Genomic DNA, 23,596 nt, shown 5'->3' with positions numbered 1-23,596 from the left:
GTATGGAGGCTTGAGCCTTTGGGCTGAAGGCAAAGGGCAGGGGCATGGCACTCAGAGCCTGGGGTGGGGGGCACTAATGCTTGCTTGCTCAAACCGGAGATCCTGTTGAATTCTTGTGGGCACCAGCTATGGTTGGGCTCCAGCGGTGGTTCTGCATTCTGCTTCTTCCCTCAGGTGTCCAGGCACTGGCTGTACCGAAGTCTGGAAGGATTAAGAGGAATCCAAAAGGGGTGGGGTTTGCAGGATCCTGGTCCTGATGGGAGTAGCAGGGTGTGGGGTGTGGGGTGGATGGTGGAGAAGGCCTTCTCCGAGGATCTTAGTGTTATAGCTCTCTGTAGACAGTACTCAATGAAACAGCTTGCTTAGAGGATCTTCAGTGAAACAGCTTGTGCACATACACTTTATTTGGGGTGAACCAGGGCTGTACAAGACAAATGTAAATTACCGGATAAAGTTTAATGTACTGGGAATGCCTCATTTGCAGGGAGAGGCATTCCAGGAATCCCAGATACTTGCTGGGCAGGTTCTTTAGGGAAAGAGGAAGTTGAACTTGGAGATTTGCCAACAACTACTAGAACTTCCTCAGGTAGAGGGCATGAGGGTCAGGTTCCCCAGATAAAGTCAGGCAAAGAAGAAGATGCCCTGCTGGCAAAGGGATTCCTCTGTTTCGCACCAAGCTCAGGGGAATAAACTGTGTTCTTAATTTTTTAAAATTATGTCATAATGTCTTTTCATTTAGAATATTCAAAGTTATATGATCTCATTCTCCCTCCTGTATTCAAGGTGAGTGAGTGAGATACTTTCACTCTAGTAACCCAATTTCAGACTGGCCCCATAGTTCCATGACTCTGAAGAGAGAGACAGGCAGACCCGTGGCTACATGGAATGGACTTTATTGGGGGTGCTTACTGATCCAGGGTGGCAGGAAGAACAGCTGGGTCCCCACAAAGCTGGACATACGTATGGCCTAGGGCAAAATTGATTTCATCTCAGCTGGATATACCCGGCTTCAGCTTGTATCAGAACCAGACACGTTCCAAAGCCCCAAAGACTGCTCTAATAGTTTATCCACTTAGAATCTGCTGAGAAACTGCAAGAAAACCCAACGGATACTCAAAGACAATCTTGATGGTTACAACTCAAGATGGCTCTAATTGTGTCAAGCCGAGTTCACATGAATATTGTTGACTACATGTGCTGCTTTAAACCTGAACAGAAGAACAAATGCCTTAAATATCTATAAAAACAAATGCTCAGGGTCTCCTAGGTGGTCACCAGGGAAGACAGAAGAAAGCAGATGGCATCGCATGCCCTCCTTCTCAAGCAATGAGCCTGTTCCCAGATCTTGGGACTTGATTCAGGGTCCTTAGGCAGCTCTGAACTCTCGGATCATGGGGGTTGGCACAGACCTGCTTCCCTTTCTTGTTGATAAAGCTGAAGAAAAAGGAGAAGAAAGATTACAAACAGAGCTCTCTAGTAAAAAGGGAGGCGAGCCCTTTCTCTGGACCCTCTTGATTTTCCACTCAACAGTCTCTTCTCTCCAGGAGGTAGCTCAGCACCAGCATCCCTCTCTGGACCCCTCTAGACCTAAGAGATTCTCTAAGGACTCATGGAGTGACTCGGGCAGATTTCTGCCTGCTGTCTCCTTCTCTACACCCTGAAGTATCCTCTCTCACCTGGTGAGATCCAAGGGTGGGCCTTTTCTGGAAGTCTATCCACCAGGTCATTTGGAGGCTTCCCCTCCCCGTGACACACAGTGAGTGAGTTTGACACTTACATGATGGCCGGCTTGATGCACTCACCACTGGTGGAAAAATAATCTATAAATCTTGAACATCGGATCTGTGGGGCATAGGATAAGCAGCAGTCTGAAGAGTCTTGAAAGCCTATAGGAAGACAAATGGCCAGGCCATTGCTTTCAAGAGTGCTGTAGTGTGTGTGGTGATGTCTCATGGAGACTGAGAAGGGTCAGAACTCAAGGGATGCTTCTGCTCTTAGCAGGTGGACTCAGGGCACCCAGGTATATGCAGAGAAGGCATCACTGGGGTGCGTCTCCACACCACATCCCACTCTTTCCAGAGATACTCAGCACCTTCAGGGTCCTTCCATCCTATAATGCCATATCCACCCAGCCCTTTTAAACATATCATATCTGGTCATTTACCTTGATGAAGTATTGGAGGGTTATAATGATGATCTTCTTTTACCATATCTGGAAGAAACAGAAAAGGTGGAGAAGCAAATTCATGGTTGCTGCATTATATTCGCCCCGAGACACACAATGTGATGTGTGTGTGTCTTCATCACATTTTCCACCCCCAGTGTTTGCTGGACAAAGCAAGATCTTCCAGCCCAGGGTGACTTTGAACTCTCAGTTCTATAGCACCAAACTTGGAGTGCTGAGAATACTGTGTGCACCGTCACACCCGACTCCCCTTCTCTCATCCGAAGGCAGCAGGTTCTGTTGTTGGATCTCTGTTAACCCATCTGGGTCAAAGGTCTGCTCCAGGCTAGTGTGCCCTGTTACTAAGAGATTTTTTGCCACCCCGTGACCCTTTGAAAATATTTCAGAAACAAAAACATTCTGCAGATTCTAAAGTACTAAAAATGAGCTGCAAACATTAACAGTGGTAAGTTAACTGAAAGTGCAGTTTGTGACAGGCCAGTGTGTCTACACATCTGCCTTCTATGGAACTCTAGAAACAAATTTCCTAGCAACATATTGGTGGTATGATGTCCTTCTTAGTGTAGTGAAGTTTTGTTTTTCTTTTTAAACTGTATTTGTCCCATTAATATAAAGATATTGTTGTAGGAATGTTAGTTTGTTACTATGTTTCGTAGGTTGTATCTGGTATAAGAGACAGGCTCAAGCTTGTGTGTGTGTGTGTGTGTGTGTGTGTGTGCAAGTGGAAATCAGAAGACAGCTTAATTTTGTGGAAGTAGTTCTCTTCTTCTGCCTTTCCATAGGTTCTAGGGATCTGACTCAGGTGGCTAAGCTTGCAAGGCAGAAGTCTTTACTCTTGAGCCACCTTACCAGTCTCCTTTAAGGAATTTTTAAGTGTCCAGCTTAATGGTATCAAGTACATTCAAACTACTAGCTCATCCACTCATAACCTCTCTAGCCTGCAAAACTGAAATCTAGAATCCATTAACTGTTACCTTTCTTCCTCCCCACTTCCAGCTTAGTGAGCATCATTTTACTCCCTGGGGTCGGATTTTTTGATTTTTAAGACAAGGAGTTACTGTGTTGCTCAAACTGACCTCAAACTCACGATCCTCACTTTAGCTTCCCAGCAGCTGGAGTTACAGGCTGCACCTCTATACCTTTTTTTTTTGTCTTTACATATCAACTCCTTTAAGAGGCACATGTGAATGGAACCAGGTAGTACCTGCCCTTCGTGACTGGCATATTCCCCTGGTGATACCAGTTCCTGAGTGTTCTTCCTTTTTGTTGCACACACCAGAATGCCTTCCCTCTCGACGGTGAGTAATATTCCACTGTAGAAGTGTGCCTGTCACATTTTACTTACACACTCATCTACTGATGGATATGTAGTGTCTTCTCCTTTTGTGTGGTGCAAATGAAAATAATTGCATGAAAATCTTTCCATGTATCTATTTTGAATTTTTGGGGTCAATGCTCAGAAGTGAAATTGGTGTGTGTCATGTTAACTTATCAAAACTCTACTTATGCATTGCAAAATTCACATAGTGCCAAAGATCCTGGATAAAGTCTCATAAACCTGCCTTGTGATAATTAGGCAAATGCCACTCAGACAGCCTTCCCTCCTGATTTCTCCCTCCTCCTCTCTTTCCCTCCCTCCCTCCCTCCCTTTTACCTCTTTCCTTCTTTCTCCTTTCCTGTCTCCCTCCCCCATTTCCCCTTTTTTCTTGTAGTTAGGTTATCACAGCTGAACAGATAGCTTTAAAAGTCGATTTTTAGTGGCTGGAGAGATAGCACCTTTTGCTTTTACAGAGGACCAGAGTTCAGTTCTCAGCATCCATGCCAGGTGATTTATATTGCCTGTAACTCCAGCTCCAGGGGGATCCAACACCTTCTGTCCTCCAAAGGCATCTACACACAGGTGTGCATGCACACACTCAGACATGTGCATGCATAAAAACAGACTAAGTCTAACTAAAATACTGGCATTGACTTTTTATACAAAGGCATAAATTAATGATTTTGGCAGTAAGGATTAAGCTATCAACGCATCTGGCAATTGTTTTCCACTGTTCTTAGCAGATTTTTTTTATAGAGTTGGTCTACCGTCTTTGGAGCTTCCATATCCACAGAGCCAAGCAAGGAAACATATATGTTCCTGAAATATAACTAGAACATTCGTGACTTTTTGCCATGGTTCTCTGGACAACAATATAGTGGGTATTCATTGACATTTAAGTTGTTTTAAGTCTTACAGATATCTAGAGGTTTTTTTTTTTTAACGAACAGATGAATATGTTTATGGGTTATAGACATAAAATCTGTGGATTTTGATATCCACACAGGTCTAGGGTCCATGTCTTACATTAAGGAGGCATGTTGGTACATTGTAACATGCTTCATGTGTTCTAGGTAGAACTTGCAAAACTCAGAAGATATCCCAATTGACCATAACTTTCTGTCCTCCGTTCCAGGCTGGCCCCTACCCTAATACTACCACTCATTAGTGTTAATCTTGAAGCTATGACTTCTGAATCAGTTTTCTCATTTATAAAATGACAGCAATCAAGGTAATAGAAGAAAAATACACAAAATTACTGATGGCTTACTGTCTTCTTGTACCAAAAAAAAAAAATTTGCAACTTCCCATTGCTTGATATGACACCTATCCCACAGGGCTGTTAGGAGGAATCAGGGTGCCATGAGAAAGAGAGAACAGTCGCTGTCCAGCACATAAGAAGCACTAGCTACTGCATTTGTCAAATAAAAGAATAGCGTGGCTAAGCGGTCTTGGGTTGAATTGATTACCTGCCTGTCCCACTTCTTCAGAGTGATGACTTTGTAAAGGAGGCGTCAGGCACTTCAACCATCACGCCTCCTGCAAGACTGCTACCCTCCCACACACAAATTTACTCCCAAGTTAATGCTCAGTCCTTATCAAGCTTAATTATTTCCTCAAATGGGAGCCAGCTTCTGTGTTGAGTTTCCTCTGGGGCCTAAAGGCTACAAACAGAGGCAGATCTATAACCTGATGCTGTTTTTAAGGAAATTTCACCACCATGTCAAGGATGGAGTATTTCCAGGAGGGCAGTGGTCTCCTTCTCTATCTCCCCTCCAGTTCTGCAACTCTCACAGACTTGCCCCTGGGTTGAGAAGGCTCAAGGGAACTCACCTGGTATGAGCCCAGCCTGGGACCCAAGGACAGCCGCAAGGATAAAGAACAAAATGGCAGTCTCAGAGGTTTTCATCTTCCTGGAGGACAGGCCCAGCTGGTCTGAGGATTTCTGCTTACTCCTCCCTGACTCTTTGGCCTGCCCTGGTATTTATAAGCTAGGAGGTTCAGGAAGTGCCAGGGTAGAGTTCAGAATGCTATTCCTGGCTACGTAATACACAACTGGCTAGTTCTAAAAGAGGGAACAAGATTGAAAATGCAACAGGAAGTGGAAGGCCAAGAAAGCAACAGGAAATGAGTGCAGAGGTCCTGGCGGACTAGAAAAACAGGGACAATGAAGTGGGTGTTAGAGAGAAAGGAGCCTGCTACTCAGAGGTCTTCTCGATGATTGAGGACTGTGTTGGCCCACATAGCTAGTAAGTGGTGGACTAGGGTAGGAGTAGCTTTGCACCTGGACGAGAGTATGGAAAGACATCGTTATTTGCAATATTTTCTGGTTTTTGCAAGCTTCACACAGACCGTGTGAAGCCTGTTATAAGTTGAGAGTCAAGAATTCCAAACAAAGAAAAGTTGCCTATAGAGATGACATTCCTTATATATATTGAACTAGGTTCAATAATATTTGATATTTAGGTATGGCCTAAATCCCTTCACAGATGTGAACATGTAATTTTCTGAGAATCTTACAAATAGGATTCTACATTTCATTATAGTGAAAACGTACCTCAACTTCCTTGTGGGATCCTCATGACCAAGGGCGATTCCATATGAACTGCAATCCTTCTTAAACCACAAGAACCACCCTCTGATTGCATCTACTGAAAAAGAGAAAATAAAGTTCTTAGCAGTCCTTTGGGATATATAATCAGAGGCTACGAAAGTTATCTATGTAGCTGTTATAACTTAATTGTAGCTTAGCTGTGACTCTCTTAGGAACTCCATGCCTACACCTGACTGTGTAATGTCCATTTCCCAAGTGTCTCTATTCACACTCATATATAAGTTTGTTTCAAAAACATTTCTTTCTAGTAAACTCCAACTGTAGCGTTGGAGAGGCAGCTTAATTGTTAAGAGCACAATCTGCTGCTGCTGCAGAGGACCCCAGTTTGGTTCTCAGCAACCACAGTGGGCATCTTGCAACTGTGTGTAACTCCAGTTGCAGAAGGATCTGATTGATGTTTTTGGCCTCTGTGGGTACTTGCATATGCACATGTGTTCAGGTGCATAACCACCACCACCACCACCACCACCACCACCACCACCACACACACACACACACACACACACACACAGACACACACACACACAGACCACAGACACACACACACACACACAAAATTAATAATAGCAAATAAATATTTTTTAAACTCTCCCATGCTGCTTCATATCATCTGCCCTGAATTTTTTATACAGTTAAGCAATTGGCTTTGTCTGTGCTTTCCAGGCTGGTACAGCTGTGCCCAATTCATGCCCTACTTACTACTGCTATTTATGTCTTTTCTGGTGACCCCAAATGGACCAGCTCTGAAGCAGTGTTGGTGAATTTCCTTGACGGCCACTTAGCTGCTCTCCTCTACCTTACGGGTGGCTCTCATTTCTCTGTTTCTGAGCAGAGACTCACACAGTGTTTGATGAAGGCACTGGCCTTGAATAGAGCAATCTCCTTGGAGCCATTTATACCCATCTCCTGGATGAGATGGGACAAACACTGTAGTCCAGAAGGTTACCACCATAAGGAGTGTTCCATCATGGTTTTACATGGTCTTCGACTGTGGGAGGACTGTCGGAGACCCTGTGGTGTGAACTGACTCTGGTATGACACCCAGAGTTTTGAACCTCATTTTGGATCCAGTGTGTTTTGGAGCTGAAATGCACCAGGGAAGACTATTTCTCTGTGTGTGACAGGCTCCAGTCCCTCTCTTGAGTTTAAAATCTTCCTATTGCTCTTCCCAAATGTTCCTTTTTTGTCTGCTTGCTTTGAGACTTGTCCCCTCAGGTACAGGGAACTCTGTGCTCTCTTCACCAGTGCTGGCTTGCTGGCTTGCTGGCTTGCTGGCTTGCTGGCTTGCTGGCTTGCTGGCTTGCTTTTACAGCCAAAGCTTTCCTTCTGCTGGAGATGCAGATTCCATTTTAATTCCAGAGTCTCACCAGAGGATGTTCCGTGGAATCTAGAGCCTGCCAGTGTGGCAGCAAACAAATTTAGACTCCATGTTTCTCATCTCATGAGGAGGTTAAAGCCCCACACCTTGGGTGTAGCTGTCTCTCTAAACTTGCAATGAGACTCAATTATGTATTCAGAGATCTCCAGGGAAGCCTGGGAGGAAATGAGCCAGGATTCTAGGGTCTGGTCCAGGTTGGAGACTCTGTGATATTCCAGGGCTTTTTCCTTTACATGTGTAAATGCACAGAAGGGATACAGCTTAGTCTCAGTATAAGTTAAAAAGTTGAGGAATATGGCTCAAAATAACATTTTAGGAAATTTATCTTTAAAGGGATGATCTCTCCCTCTGGCTCAGCATTCAGAATACGAAAAAAATTATGTAAATATTTTAGGCCTCACCTCTGTCTATATGAGCCCTGCCAGATGCACCTTGTACCTTTTGTTATTAAGGGTTGCCGCTTTGGAGTTACAAATATTAGACTAGGGCTTGTTTAGTGCTGTGGAGGCAATAGTTAAATCAACATCCTAACGTAACTAGAGCCTAACAGATGACATGTGTAAATGAAAGCTACAGAATCTTTGGTCTATTTTTCATGAACAGCTATTCTGTGTACTGTCCACTTGTGTTTGTAGACTGCTTATGTGGCACCGAATTGTCTTAGAAGATAAAATGATTGTTCATGTAATCTGAAATATCAATTAGCCCGAATTCTTTTTAGCTCACAGTATGACCAGAGTTCGAACACGCGTTCTACCCTTGGCAGCCTCAGTGTCTTCAGCGTGCCCACTGTTCTCCGTCCACCAGTTAAAGAGATGAGTAATGGTGAACGCCAGAAAGGGGGAACTAACTGAGAGCTCCAGTGTCCCCGGCCTCGTCTGGGGACTGACAAGGACTTCAGGTTTAAGCAGGAAGGGCTTAAAACAATAGACAAAAGTTCTTTGAAACCTGACAGTCCCGATCAAGGTGTGGTCTTATTGATTTTCTTCGGTTCTGGTTCTACAAGTGTGGTTAAAATAACTCCTTATTGCTTGGAGGGACAGCTGGCTTTTAGGGGATAATTGCTCCTGTCCCAGGGCGTGGTCCCACCTTCATAGATGATTGCTCTCCTTTGGAGTTGGGTCTGTTAGGTGCTATCCTTCCTGGAATCCAAAGTTTTGGACAATAGCTTCTCGTGCTTTCGATCTTCCCTGAGTGGTTAAAATACTTACCTATGAGATAATCAGAAGGAAAAGAAGGCTTTGTTCCACCATGGGCTGTATTCTGGGCTCAAAGGAAAAGCTGGTGCCTCTTGACATAAGCAGTTCCTAAGTACCTCTGGCAGCAGCACTGAAGTTCCTAACAAATTCATTAACTTAAATCTGATAGAAGAAAAAAAAATCAAGTGTCTTTAAATGGAAGGTTATAGCTTAGAAATGCGTGTTTGGTAAAGAAGCTTAAAAGAAAAGAAAATGCTTTAGATAAGAAAAGGAGTTTAGGTGGTAACTAGCTCTGACCTAAAATAAAAGGATTATTCCAAAACGAATTGGCAAGAAGTGTGCACAAAAAACAGAAAGCGGAAGCACACGCAGAAGTTTAAGTAAGTTGTAATGGAAGAATGTTTAATAAAAAAAAAAAAAACCTTCAAAGGTCACATTCAGGGTTACATTTTGTCAGTTGCTCTGCAGTCAGACAGTGGACCCTCAAATCATCTTTTAAATTTGTTGCTTGAAGTTTCCAATCACAGAGAAAAAAAATACTTGCAGTTCAGAATGCCCAGGGGAAGCAATTGTAGTCATGGTAACATGCTCAGTTGATGTCTATAGCCCTGGGGAATAACATTCCCCCAGGCAGATAAGGACCTGCCCACTCAGAGGAACACCAGGACAAGAGGATTCTATCAGCTCGATGCTTGCCATAGCTGTTAGCCTGGGGCCTGGAAGAAATCTGTTGTTGGCCAGGGTCTAAGAAACCACCAGTGCTTTGCCTCCTCCACAGGCAACTGTGGTAATGAAAATGCCCAAAGTGAGTTCTTCTTTAAGTCACTGCAGACAACCATTGAAGGTGATTCCTCATATAGCAGATAAAAGTATTAATTTTCTGGAGTTGGAGAGGCAGCTCAGTAGTGGGCCTCAACTTGGTTCCCCACAACCGCCAGAAACTCTGGTTTCGAAAGTCGAACACCTTCCTCAGGAGCGTGGGGCACTTGTACTCACCTCTCGTCCCACGTATAATTTTAAAAATTAATAAAAAATGTGAATTTTCTTTTCAATGCTGGGCATTTGTTGTATTCATCCACTGATGAGTCAGGAAACCCAGGCAAATTGTGACACTGCATAGTAACCAAAGCCAGCGGAGATGTATCAGAGACGACGAGGTGTTATCATTGTCAGCTCCAACCTTAGGATTTCCCCTAAAACATGACTCCTATGAGTCCCACATAGGGCCAGCAGGGTGACTTAGCAGGCCCAAACACTCACCCAGGTGTAATTTGAAGATCACATGTGGAAGAAGAAAAGTTGTTCTCTGATCTTCACATATGTGCTATGGAGTGCACACATGCACAAGCACACACACACACACCACCACCACCACCACCACCACCATCATCATCATAATTCTGTATGGTAACTGGGATGCTTACAAACTGTAACAACCTCACTTGTGTTCTGAAGCCTCCTACCCAGAATCATTAAACACAGAAGCAGAGGAAACAGGCTCAGTGAGGTGATGAGACCAACTTACTAAAAATAGCTCGTGGGCTCCCTCAGGAGAACAAGAACCTCTTGTTTTTTTGGCAATCATTAAGAGACTTCATGACTTGCAGCCTTTCAAGAGACAGTCATTGACTGCCCTACTCACCTATGCCTTTAGGGACAATCCCTCAAATTCCATAGTCCAAAAATGCCACAAGTGCCCGTGCTCTTTTTCTCTGTGGGCAAGCAGATTTCCCTCACGTGCCTCCCTGTCAAGGCTATAACTGTCTTCTGATGTTGCCTGGCGCCTTCTCAGGCTGGATAGGGGCCTAGTCCACCCAAGCCAAGAGGGGCTGAAGAGGCCTGCAAGGCTTTGTTCTCTCGAATCAAACTCATTCTGAGTCTCCACAGATTCAAAAGTATCTTGAAGATAATGCTGCTTATGCTGGAAAACTGTTTAAGAAAACTTAAAAATTCTTTTCAAAAAGAAAAAAAGATGCCTTAGCCTCTTAAATACGAAGATAAGCTCCATTTGTAACTGCAGCCTTTCTGGGTATTCTTGGAAGTCAGAAGAGAGAGCATTGTGCCCCCTGGATATGGAGTTACAGGTTGGTTTTTTTTTTTTTTGAATAGTTAACCGAATATATTTATGTATATAAAACTCCCAATTACATAATGCCAATTTACAATGATAAAGTATTATTCCAATATCTCTTTTTTATTTTTTTATTTTTTATTTTCTATATTCTTTGTTTACATTCCAAATGATTTTCCCTTTCCTGGTTCCCCTCCCCCCCATAAGTCCCATAAACCCTCTTCCCTCCAATCAACCCCCTCCTGCTTCTCTGTCCTGGTACTCCCCTACAATACTGGATCAAGCCTTTCCAGGACCAGGGACCTCTCCTTCCTTCTTCTTGGGAATCATTTGATATGTGAATTGTGTCTTGAGTATTCAAAGCTTCTGGGCTAATATCCACTTATCAGTGACTGCATTCCATGTGTGTTCTTTTGTGATTGGGTTACCTCACTTAGGATGATATTTTCCAGTTCAATCATTTGCCTAAGAATTTCATGAATTCATTGTTTTTAATTGCTGAGTAGTATTCCACTGTGTACATACACCACATTTTCTGTATCCATTCTTCTATTGAGGGACATCTGGGTTCTTTCCAGCGTCTGGCTATTACAAACAAGGCTGTTATGAACATAGTGGAGCATGTGTCCTTATTGCATGCCGGGGAATCCTCTGGGTATATGCCCAGGAGTGGTATAGCAGGGTCCTCTAGAAGTGTCATGCCCAGTTTTCTGAGGAATCGCCAGACTGATTTCCAACTTGCATTCCCACCAGCAGTGGAGGAATGTTCCTCTTTCTCCACATCCTCGCCAACACCTGCTGTCTCCTGAGTTTTTAATCTTAGCCATTCTGACTGGTGTGAGATGAAATCTCAGGGTCATTTTGATTTGCATTTCCCTAATCACTAATGATGCTGAACATTTCTTAAGGTGCTTCTCAGCCATTCAAAGTTCTTCAAGTGAAAATTCTTTGTTTAGCTTTGTACCCCATTTTTTAATGGGGTTATTTGGTTTTCTGGGATCTAACTTCTTGAGTTCTTTGCATATATTGGATATTAGCTCTCTGTCGGATGTAGGGTTGGTGAAGATATTTTCCCAATTTGTTGGTTGCTGTTTTGTCCTTTTGACAGTGTCCTTTGCCTTACAGAAACTTTGTAATTTTATGAGGTCCCATTTGTCAATTCTTGATCTTAGAGCATAAGCTATTGGTGTTCTGTTCAGGAACTTTTCTCCTGTGCCCATGTCCTCAAGGGTCTTCCCCAGTTTCTTTTCTATTAGCTTCAGAGTGTCTGGTTTTATGTGGAGGTCCTTCATCCACTTGGAGTTGAGCTTAGTACAAGGAGATAAGAATGGATCAACTCGCATTCTTCTGCATGCTGACCTCCATTTGAGCCAGTACCATTTGTTGAAAAGGCTATCTTTTCCCTACTGGATGGTTTCAGCTCCTTTGTCAAAGATCAAGTGACCATAGGTGTGTGGGTTCATTTCTGGGTCTTCAATCCTATTCCATTGATCTACCTGACTGTCACTGTACCAATACCATGCAGTTTTTTTTTTTTTTTTAAACACTATTGCTCTGTAGTACTGCTTGAGGTCCGGGATACTGATTTCCCCTGAAGTTCTTTTGCTGTTGAGAATAGTTTTAGTTATCCTGGGTTTTTATGAGCCATCTCATGTGAGTGTTGAGAATTTAGCTCCCTCCCATACTTTGGAAGAGCACCGAGCACTTTTAACTGCTAACCTATCTCTCCAGACCCCTGTCTGAGACTTCTAAACACTTGGTAGGTGGGGTTCACCTCGATGTTTACCAGTGAAGAAATTAAGAGCATGGGTCTTTTTCATCAACCCTTAAGCTTAAAGATCAAATTCTCACAAAGGGAAACTGAGACAGGGAAATTAACACAAGGAAAATTAAGGAGATATGGAAAAAGAAAAAGAGCACTTCACCATGGAGACTGGATGAGAGTTTTTCCAGCAGTGAAGCAAGAATTTCAACACCATTAACCTTTCCTGCGAAGACTGGTTACATAGAAGCAATATTCCTTGTGTATAGAAATATTTCAGATGAAAATGTGTCTTAGTTCCCTGTGACCCACAGCTTTACCGCATCTCTCACTTAGTGGAAAAGGAGTTCCTTAGTAATGCTTCGATATGTAACCTCAGAAGTCACCACAGCCAGGCCTCACTACTGTAGCCACTTAAGCCTGACCGACTGGAGAAGTGCACACCCACACTTGGTCGAGGTGCTATCCTTTCCCTACATGTCCATCTTCCCTTTAACAACCAGGCTTAAATCAATGTTAACCTTTCTTTCTTTCTTTCTTTCTTCCTTTCTTTCTTTCTTTCTTTCTTTCTTTCTTTCTTTCTTTCTTTCTTTCTTTCTTTCTTTCTTTCTTTCTTTCTTTCTTTCTTTCTTTCTTTCTTCCTTCCTTCCTTCCTTCCTTCCTTCCTTCCTTCCTTCTTTCTTTCTTTTTTTTTTTTGAGACAGGGTTTCTCTGTATAGCCCCTGGAACTCACTCTGTAGACGACACTGACCTCCAACTCAGAAAACCACCAGCCTGTTTCCCAAGTGCTGGGATTAAAGGCGTGTGCCACCACTGCCAGGCTAACCTTCTTTATTTTTGTCCATAATTTTTATCCACACACAATATATTTTGGTAATGTTCTTCCTCCCTCCAATTCTTCCCAGTTCCTCTCCACCTTCCTACCTACCCAACTTTATGTTCTTTTTCTCTCTTTCAAAAACAAAAACAAAACAACAGAAAAAGAAAAGAAAAAGAAAGAAACACAAAAACAAAAATCAAAACAAGCAAAATATCAATAGGACAGATTGGCAAAACAAAGCAAAATGAAGCAAAAAGTTCATAAAATACCATTAATTTTGTAAAACCTCTTTTTTTTTTTTTTTACAAGCCCCAGCTCTGCTTCATCTTGACTCTTTCCAGAGTTCTTCCTTGTGAAAGTTGAGAAGGGCAGCCCCTCCCGCTGAAATAATACCTGAAAACTCAGGCTGTGACTCTGGCTCCCCCGCCCCCCCCCCCCCCCAGCTTCTAAGAAGGTGGCTTGACAGCCTGTTCTGAGTTCCTCGACTATCTGAGTAGGTACAGGCAGAGTCAATATTTTAAGGAGGATCTCCTTTCCAGACGCTCTCCTTGCCTCCAAGCAGAAGGGTTCTTCTCACTTCAGTGACTCCATGTTCCCAGTATGCATAGGAGCCCATCACAGGGAAACTCTCGCTAATTTTCCAATCTGCCTGTGTGATTCTTCTCACGCTGTCTGTAGCAGTTATATTTGGTTTCTCCATTTGTCTATATTCCATATACTATTCATAAACAAATTTTTGACACAGCCTTCAAAAACATATCTAAAGCCTATTTCTTCTTAAAAAGAAAAACTGGGGGCTGGAGAGATGGCTCAGTGGTTGAGAGCACTGACTGCTCTTCCAGAGGTCCTGAGTTCAATTCCCAGCAACCGCATGGTGGCTCGAACCATCTGTAACAGATTCTGGTGTGTCTGAAGACAGCTACAGTGTACTCATATATACATTAAATAAAATCTTAAAAAAAAAAAGAAAAAAGAAAAGAAAAACCTGTTTCTTCTATAATTGGAATGCCAGAGTGCTTTGTTTCCTGTCACTTACAGATTCCAATGAGTAGAGACAGGAATTTAATCTTTAAAACTGTGTTTTATGGGGGGTCAAGAGGAGACTCAGCTGTTAAGAGTACCTGCTGGGTTTGCTGAAGACTGGAATTAGTTATCAGCAGCCACATTGAGTGACTCACAATTACCTGTAACTCTGGTTCCAGGGGCTCTGACTCCTTCTTCTGGCCTCCATGGATACTGCATACATGGGTACAGAACCCTCCCCCCCATATACATACACAAATTTAAAAAATGTTTTACAAACTGTGCTAATTATTCAGGAGCTGACAATCTGAGAAGACAGTGGATTAACACCCTAAAAAAAAAAAAAAACCTGAGATATGTATTTCTCATTGCATCATAATGTCACATTACTCAGCACCACCTCTTCCTCTCCCTGGCATAAGCCACCCTTGTCTGTCACCAGGATTATTGCAAAAATCCCCCAGCTTGTCTCCAGCTCTTTTCCTTCCTTTATTACCAGCATTATAGCCATGATGATCCTGTTAAAGTCATGGATCAAATGAATCCTATCCAAAATCCTGCAATGGATTTAAAACACAAAACGGAACAAAACTCCCATCATTGTGGAGGGCTGGAGAGAGTGCTCAGCAGTTAAGAGCACTGGCTGCTCTTTCAGAGAACTTGGGTTCAACTCCCAGCACCCACACAGCAGCTCAACTCCTATTCCAGGAGGTCCGACACCCTCATACAGACATACATGCAGTCAAAACACTAATGTACATAAAATAAAAATAAGTAAATAATTAAAAAGCCTGTCATTGTAAAGCACAGTCCTTATGATAAGCTAATGTCCCTAGCGGTCCCTGTTTTGTCTGTTTTCACAGTCTGTTACTCTTCCCAGCCTTCTGGTCATGCAGGCTGGCTCCAGTCTCTTTTCCCTGTATATATTGCTTGGTTTTCTCTCATATATCCTCAGGCATAGCTTGCTTACCTGCTTGTCTCAGCATTATTTTAGTAAGTCATTACTTAGTCAAGCCATCTATAATATCAGCTCCCCTACCCAGCTACCTATTTTCCCTATATATTCAATATTACCTAACATGCTACATATTTTACTTCTGAAGCCTTTAATACCCGACTCTCCCGCATGGCTCACTGTGGTTCCCCTAGCTCTCTGCACTCTAGGCTTCATTGAAAGCAGAGCACAATAACTATTAGGTGCACTTAATTTATGTAGGAAGTATTTCAGGGAGCAGGGATGGAGGACTGGGCCAGGTAGGGGAGATTTGTGTCAGGATGGCCTTGAGCTTGTTAGGATTGTGAAGTTTCATCTGGGAGAGTGAAAGGAACGGATTCATCATCTGGGTTTTATTCATGTGGTGCTTTAAAAGAATAGCTCCAGGGACTGGGGAGATGGCCGCATGTGTAGAAGACCATACTGCCTTGTGCAAAGTCTCCTTAGAGTCCCAGGCTCTGTGTTGGGTGGATCATAACTGCCTGTGACTCCAGCTCCAGGGAATCTGATGCCTCTGGTCTCCATGTATGCACAGAGAGAGAGAGAAAGAGAGAGGGGGAAGGAGGGGGGGGAAGGGAGGAGAGGAGAGGACAGGAGAGGAGAGGAGAAAAGAGGAGAGAATTAAAAACAAATTATTTGACATACTTCTTATTGGGCAATCTTTCCCTTGAAATTGAGAAGACTTATGACCTGTTTAAGTGTCAGAGTACGTCACATGACCTCTGAGGCTCATTCATACAAAGTCCTGGAACATTAGCTTCTGTTACTGTCATTCAATCTTGATGCAGTCTTACTAGGCAAGGAAGCCTAGCTTGAAGAAGTTACATGATTGGTAGATGGTAGTTCTAAATGAATGTGGCCTTCAAATCACCTCAACCTATGTTCTAAAATTAAGAGTGAGGATGACTCTAGGTCTATGGGTCCAACATTCTGATCATAAGTTTAAATGTGGCACTAGAGCACTTTGAATGGTGTGGTTTAGAACAAATTTCACCAAAAGTGTGAACTACATTCACAAAGATGTCAAAGATTTAGTACCTCACATAAAATGAAAAAAAAAAAGATCACTAGTTTTGTACTTTGATCATATATGAAGTGGTAATATTTCAGATATATTACAATAAATGCAATATTATTAAAATAAATTTTATCTGTTTCTTTTTACTTTTAAAACACTATATCTAGGAGAGGGCTGATGTAGCTCAATTGGTAGGATGCTTGCCTATCATATAGGAAGCCCTGGATTTGACATCCAGCACCACCTAAGACTGACATGGTGGTCCATGCCTGTAATGCCAGCACTCAGGAGGTAGACTTAGGAGGATCAAAAGTTCAAGGCTACCTTCTGTTACATAGCAAGTTCCAGCCCAGCCCAGGATTCATGAGGCCTTGTCTCAACCAAACCAAACCAAACCAAACCAAACCAAACCAAACCAAACCAAACCAAACCAAACCAAACCAAACCAAACCAAACCAAACCAACAACAATAAGACTACTATAAAATTTAAAAGTTCCATGTGTAACTTGCCTTAATATTTTACTGGGCAGCACTGGTCTAGATAACTCCAGCTGCCAATCATTTGAGTCCTTTCTTACTATTTATGTCTTAAATAGGAACCCAGTAATTGTGAAGCGGAGACAAGGTCCATCCTGCGGTGCCTTGTGGGAACTTCTTTTCCACCAAAGGGATGAGCTTGATAAAGCCATTGTTTGATGGCACTGTGCTTCGGGTGCCTGTTACATGGAGAAGGATGATTGATCTCCCACCTTAATTTCTCCATACTTCTGGTTTATTCACATATGGCTGTTGGGTATGTTTCGGAGGTTCTGTATCTCAGTATCAGAGAAGCCCTGGGACAGGAATTAAGAGTTAGGAAGTATAGACTTAGGCAAGACATCTCTCGGAGGGTCATTTGAGTCGAAGAAGACTGGTGACCTAGGCGCTGGCTGTGGTCTCAACGGGAGGTGATTCATCATTGCAACCCACTCTACTTCTCTTTGGAATGTTACCATCTGTGTTATGTCCAACCCTTCCCAAAGCCTCCATCAGCTAGTTCTGCTAAGTTCAGGGGAACCCACATTGTGTTGTCTGTCCACTGCCTTCCACCCAGGTCAGCAATCTGGAACTCTAATCCAGTAGAGTCTAGTGCCACAAGCAAGAAAACTGCAAATAGACCACTAGGAGGAGAAGGGTTAATCCTACATCGCTCTTGCTCCTTGTATGCTAAAGATTGGAGATATAACACAGTATGCCAGCCTTTCTTTAGAACATGCCCTGAATCCTGAACTACAAGCTTCCACTCTGAAATTTGTATTATTAGCTAAGTTACCAACACTCTGTGGCAAGGTACTTCCCTTCCAGCCTAACTACCGCCATCTTTGTGAGATCAGCTGTACCTCCTTGCAAGACTTTATCATGCAAGAGCCTGTGGACTGGAGGGTCAATGGACCTGGGTATCTAGACACTTCTCTAGCCATTTGTATGCATTTCTGTAGACTAGAGGAAGAAGGGAGATTCTTCTATGAGATTGTGGGAAAGCCGTCATCCATGCTGAGTGATGTCTTTCCAGTGTGGCTGCCTTGGGGTCTCCACACTCCTGCTAGTAACCCCTTCCCCATGCTTTCTAAGTAGGCCATATAAACCCATTGGTTTCCCAGGTAGAAACTGTGCTCGAATTGTACTTTGGTTTGTCATTGAGACCTTAGAACCCATGCTGCAGGACTTGAAGGCATCTTTCATCTTTCCTGTGAGTTGTTTACTGCAATTGTTTCATAATGTTGCCTAGCACACCCCACAACTTCTTCCTTTACAGAAATACCAACTATCCTGTCAACACAGCCCTTACCACATCCTATGACGTGACCTTGCACAGAAAACTATCTTATAACATTGCCTAGGAGTATAGGGCAAGGGTCAGAGCACATGAGTGAAAATGTCCCTGCCTTGAGTAGCCCACCTTCGTTCTCAGACCTGCAGTTAATCTAGAATTTTTCTTCTATTATTTTCTTTTCAAAAAATGTATTTATGAGTTGGTGTGGTGGCACATGCCCTTAATCTCAGCAATCTGGAGGTAGAGGCAGGCAGATCTCTGTGAGTTCTAGGCCAGCCTGGTCTACAGAGAGAATTCCAGGACAGCCATGGCTGTTACCTATAGAAACCCTGTCTTGAAACAACAACAGCAAACAAACATTTATTTTATGTATTATATACATAATATATTTTACATTACAATATAATAACATAAAATACATATATTTTGTGTATTATTATATGTATTAGTGTTGTATGTGTATGTACACATATGTATATATATGAACTGTGTGTATGCCTGATGCTTGTGGAGGTCAGAAGAAGACATTAGATCCCCTAGGAATGGAGTTACAGATGTTTTTGAGTCAGTGCATGGATGTTGGAAACTGAACCCAGGTCCCTTGCAAGAGCAACAAATGCTCTTAAGTGCTGAGCCTTCTCTCTAGCCCTTTTGTTTTTCAATTATTTTTTGTTTTATTATTTTCAGTTTTACCACCCATTCCTTTCTTGTTGGTCCATGCATTGTCCATGATTTGTCATTAAGACCCAGGATGCTTGTCACAAGTACAGCTCCCTGTAGAGGAAAGGAGTTGGCTGGCACCGGGTCTTCCTGGTATAGGTTTCTGTTTCTTGGGTTTCCAGGCAGAATCAACTCAGGTGCCAGGGCTCCTTGGATGAATAAGGAATTATACAGATGTCTAAGATGCCTGTGAAGGGTGGAGTATGCTGTGAGCCAAGTCAGATCCTCTGAGATGACGTAGGAAGGACACTTCCTATTAGGCATCATCAATAGTGACACTATTACATAAATGTTTCTTTTAGCTGTGAAGTCGAAAATCCTGGTGAGAAAAGTTCCCTTGAGCTCAGATTGTATCCCAAGCTAAGGCAAAGTCTCCCCCTCTCGTGGGCCATCATCACACTCTATGGCAAAGGAGCCACATGCATGCAGGCTTTGTACCCTTGCACAGTGGACACATATGAGGGTTTTGGTTTCAGAACCTTTCCTTAACAACAGGTAGAGAGCCCCACAGACCCAAGAATTAGTTCTTTGTTCTTTCTAAATGCCTGTATTTTATGGTACCTGGCCAATGCCATGATTGTGTCTATTACTAGTAAGAGTAATCTATTTATAGATGGGGCCATTGGCCATGGGGCACCCAGGCTCACTATTGAAGTTGATCCTCCTGTTTCTATTTTGTTTGAGTGAAGTGCTGTTTGTTCAGTGCCTCCAAAAGCAAATTCTTGCTTGGCAAACCCTCAGTGGATTGCCCTGTCCCAGCAATGCTTTAGGGAACTCCCTCTATCACAAACATACTGCTAGATGTTATGACAAAGTACCTGAGGAAAGCAACTTAAATGGGGCACTCACAGTTTTGTAGTCTTTAGCCCCTGATCAGCTGGCTCCATTCCTGTGGTGAGGCACACAATCATGCCCCAGAGGAGACTGTTCACTTCATATTGGATGGGAGGTGGAAGGATATGAGGAATGGTCTCACATCTCTCTATGAACAAATTATGCTTTTCAAAGGCATGCCCCCAGGACTCACATCTTCCCGTTAAGTCCCATCCTCCTAGTTGCCCATTAATCTATGAATTCTTTAATCACTTATAAAGTTAGTCCCCTCATGAACCAATGATTTTAATAGCATTAAGTAGCTGGAGACTGGGCTTTGAATGCATGAACTTTTGAGGGGGAACTTCTTATATCCTACTGCTACCCAGGCATGACAAATGTGTCAGGGAGCACAAAGGACCCAACACTCAGGGCAGTCACAGCATTGGTTCAGTGTTCACACATATACTCCTGGGATGAAAAGGGAGTTTCTTTTCCACATCTTCTGTACCATGACCATCAAAGGAAACGCGTGATGGAGGGTTTCTGGGTGGTGAGGACACATTGCTACATTTTAGGTTATAGGGAGGAGCTGAAAACCTGGAATGGGAAGGTTGTCCAGAAGCTGCCAGGGTCCCCCAAAAGACAGGTGTGCAATCTGTCCTTGCATGCTGGAGATTGTCTCCCGGTGTGCTCTCTGTTCATTCCTCTTCTTTCTGTGTTCTAGTCTCTGCAGCAAAACACATAAATCAGGATGTGATTTCACAGTAGTTTCAATAGTAAGCAATCTTTTTGCTTTTCATTGAACATGGGAGCCTCCTTTTGAATTCTTGCCCTGGATCCTGTAGAGCTGAGAACAGGTCTGGCCAGCACCTATGAAGGTCAGGTGGCTGGTAATGGGAAGCCTTGGACCACACCACTTCCCATTTGTCCTTACTGCAAACCCTAGTGTGGAAATCATGTAGCACCATTTGTTCCCTGCCACGTGATTGTAGGTGGCCTTACTAAGGCATAAGGAAAGTTTTCTTAAGTAGGAAGAAGAATCATGGAGCTAACCCAGCCATCTTTCTGTTTCTCTTGCTCTTTGTAAGTCTGGGCTCAGGCTTTCCTTAGAGAGAAGCAAAATAAATCCAAACAGACTCTGACAAAGGCCTATACTGGCTAAGCTGGCCCAGAGGAGAATTAGACACTGAACCCACAGAATTTTGAGGATAGTAGATGTTCATTGCTTTTAAGCCACCAGACTCCAGAGTAATTTATTCTGCAGCCACAGCGAACTGATCGTCATCTTTTGTGGCCATAAAAGATGGATTCATTTTATCTGTAAGTTGGCAAAAGGGAGTTTCTCATTCAAGAAGTTGCTTCCTGCTTTAAGCTAAGCCAGAACTTGCTACAGGGGGACCACATAAATGTTAGTAAAGATGCTTTTTTTCACGTTCTGGTGGACATGAAGAGGAAGTAGGAAGTCTCTGCTTCCAGAACTGGGCAGCCTTTGTGACCCAATGACCTGTGTGTGTGTGGGGGGGGGAGTGTGGTGTGGTACACATGTGGTATATGTGTGATATGTATGTGGTTTGTGTGTGGTATGTGTTTTTGTGTGTGTGGTATGTGGTGTCATATGTGCATGGTATGTGTGGTGTGTATGTGTGGGGTATGTGCATGTGATGTGTTGTGTGTGTGTATATGTATGTATTTAAACCTCCATTTATAAATGTTTAGGAAGCAATTAATACTTAACATGATCACAGCTCTTTAAGAGCTGTTTTGTGAGGTGCTGAACATATGTTTAATTCTTCTTATACCCTCTTTACTCTGGAGAGATGTGGTTCTCTTTCCTGAGGAGAACTCTGCCCATGCAGTCATTGTTTTCCAAGGCCTACAGCCAGTTGCAGCACTGTTTCTTTGCTTGTGGCCCTGACCTACTTTCTGAGCTGGATGGTGGCAAATGCTTTGGGGGTAAATGTTCTGATTGTCACAAATACAGAGCAGCATCGCCTCTGACAGCGAGGTTTGGTGCCAGCAATTGTCTTGGTCAACCTACAGGTGCACCAATGAAGCTGACCTAGAGTTCTGTGCAGTGCTTATCTTGAACTCTCCACCCCCATGCAACCCCTGTTGTCCTCAGAGTATGAACCCATAAACTAATTTCCCCTTAGTGCATTTTGAGGGTACTTTATGACATGCGATATTAAAAGCCAAGGAACCCTCATTTTCTACTCTTGAACTCTTCTCAGCTCAGGGCTCTGACTTTTCGGTTAGTTCTGTGGCTCTGATATTGAGTCTATGCTGAGACCTGGAGTCCCATGACCTCCTTGGGTTCTATCTAGACAGTTGGAAGGCAGAGCAAAGCTCGGAACAGAATGGAATTCAGGAATATGAGTAAGAGCAAAGAGAAAGGTATATAGGGTAAAATTCAGGGCAAGGCAATCCCCAAGGTCCACCAGAAGTGAGGGGTAGAGACAGGAGACTCAGTTTTACTCTGCTGCTGCATCCTAAGCTTGGGTTCCAGGTGCGATGTCGTCACAGGGGTTTGAGTTGCACACTGGTGCACAAGAGCTGAGTAGTTACACAGGCCCTGCTCTGTTTCACATCATTGTTAATCATTGTCTTGAAATTCTTAATAATTTTGAAAAGAGGCTCCATGTTTTCATTTTTTTCATAGATCCTGCTTCAGATCAGTGTGCAATCATGGAAATTGGCACCATGGAAGAAAGAGGCCACTCTAGGCAGACATTTTTTTTTTGCAGCCTACTTTAATAAACGTTTAAGCTCTCCTCTTGCCCACCACCCACCACAGGTAGTGGAAGAGAACATTATTAGGATATGGAGGAAGTAGACTTCTTTAGCAATAGTTCTTTGTGGGGGCAAGCTCAATATTTGTCAGAAGTTCAGTCCTGTAGTAAACACCAAATACAAATCAGCAGCTGCAGTCCAATCCTGAAGAATATGCAAGGCTCACCACCGGCCCAAGGCCGCCGAAGCAGCAAGAAGCCGCCAGAACCTCAGGAGCAGTTCTTTGGGAGTTTTTCTCAATGGCAGAGTAGCTCAATAACAGTATGTAAAGTGAACCAATGCATGTGTATCATTAGGAAAGAATAGTGAGGTGAAACAAACCAAACCAATGCTCCATCTCTCCCCGTCTGTGGGGTCATATTTATACTCCTTCATCACGAGTTCTTTCATGGGGTTGCTATAGCAAACCTTTCACCTGCTTCAGGAACATTCTTTCACGTGCCTGCTTTAGCAAGACATCCTTTCACCTGTGTGCCCCAGGAAAACATCATTTGATGTAAATGACATTCCAAAGAAACTAGAAGTTTCCATTTCAGGCATCCATGTTTTGGCCTCTTTGCATGATAAAACTGAGGAGCAAGAGAAGATTAGGAGTTGAACGCCACTGAGGTATCCATGTTCTCTACAGAGTCCTGGAAATGGACTGCCTGGGCTGAGTCTCTATTGAGGGGGATTGTTTCCTACTTTCCAGGACCCAGACACACCCAACGCAGAATCCTCCTCTCACTTTCTGTCTCCCTCCCTCCCACTAGTTCCAGTTCCCCTCTTCTCCGTGCAGGCTTCACCCAAGCTAAAAGCCACCCTGCCTATCACTTTGTCCACTTGACAGCTGTTCAGAAGTCTGTACATCTCACCTCCCTGGAAAGTACCCAGCACTTCCTGCTGTTCTCAGATCCTGTTGTTCCCTTATCAGTCCCTGAGGTCAGCAGGTAAAGACAATTATGCCTCTCTCTAAAGCCTGTCATTGTCTGATATCATATCTTGTTCTTGATACTGTAGCAATTGGTTTAATGTCATTTATTAAGTCCTCACTCTGGGTAGGTCTGAACCAGTGTGTGGTGTGAATTAGTAGTG

The 23,596-nt window shown here is 43.2% G+C and overlaps 1 protein-coding gene across 1 annotated transcript; it reads right to left on the bottom strand.

Annotated features, from left to right (window-relative positions):
* Window positions 1–877: 877 nt before the first annotated feature.
* On the bottom strand, window positions 878–5,475 carry LOC127694598 (C-C motif chemokine 6-like). Its single transcript, XM_052196124.1, has 4 exons — window positions 5,337–5,475; window positions 2,165–2,212; window positions 1,778–1,886; window positions 878–1,434 (listed from the first exon to the last, which is right to left on the bottom strand). Exons 1-4 carry the CDS (start codon window positions 5,410–5,412, stop codon window positions 1,320–1,322), a joined length of 348 nt encoding a protein of 115 aa, XP_052052084.1. The 5' UTR covers window positions 5,413–5,475; the 3' UTR covers window positions 878–1,319.
* Between the last annotated feature and the right edge of the window lie 18,121 nt (window positions 5,476–23,596).

The sequence above is a fragment of the Apodemus sylvaticus genome, chromosome 10 (genome assembly GCF_947179515.1).
Source record: "Apodemus sylvaticus chromosome 10, mApoSyl1.1, whole genome shotgun sequence".
Lineage (NCBI taxonomy): Eukaryota > Metazoa > Chordata > Mammalia > Rodentia > Muridae > Apodemus > Apodemus sylvaticus.
The sequence above is the reverse complement of the archived record's forward strand: the minus strand, read 5'-3'. Positions and strand labels throughout refer to the sequence as shown.

Coding starts and splice junctions, on each gene's coding strand:
- LOC127694598 (XM_052196124.1), bottom strand. CDS start 5,412: ATGAAAACCTCTGAGACTGCCATTTTGTTCTTTATCCTTGCGGCTGTC. Junction 2,213..5,336: donor CCAGGCTGGGCTCATACCAG/GTGAGTTCCCTT, acceptor TGTTTCTTCCAG/ATATGGTAAAAGAAGATCAT. Junction 1,887..2,164: donor CCCTCCAATACTTCATCAAG/GTAAATGACCAG, acceptor GTCTTCCTATAG/GCTTTCAAGACTCTTCAGAC.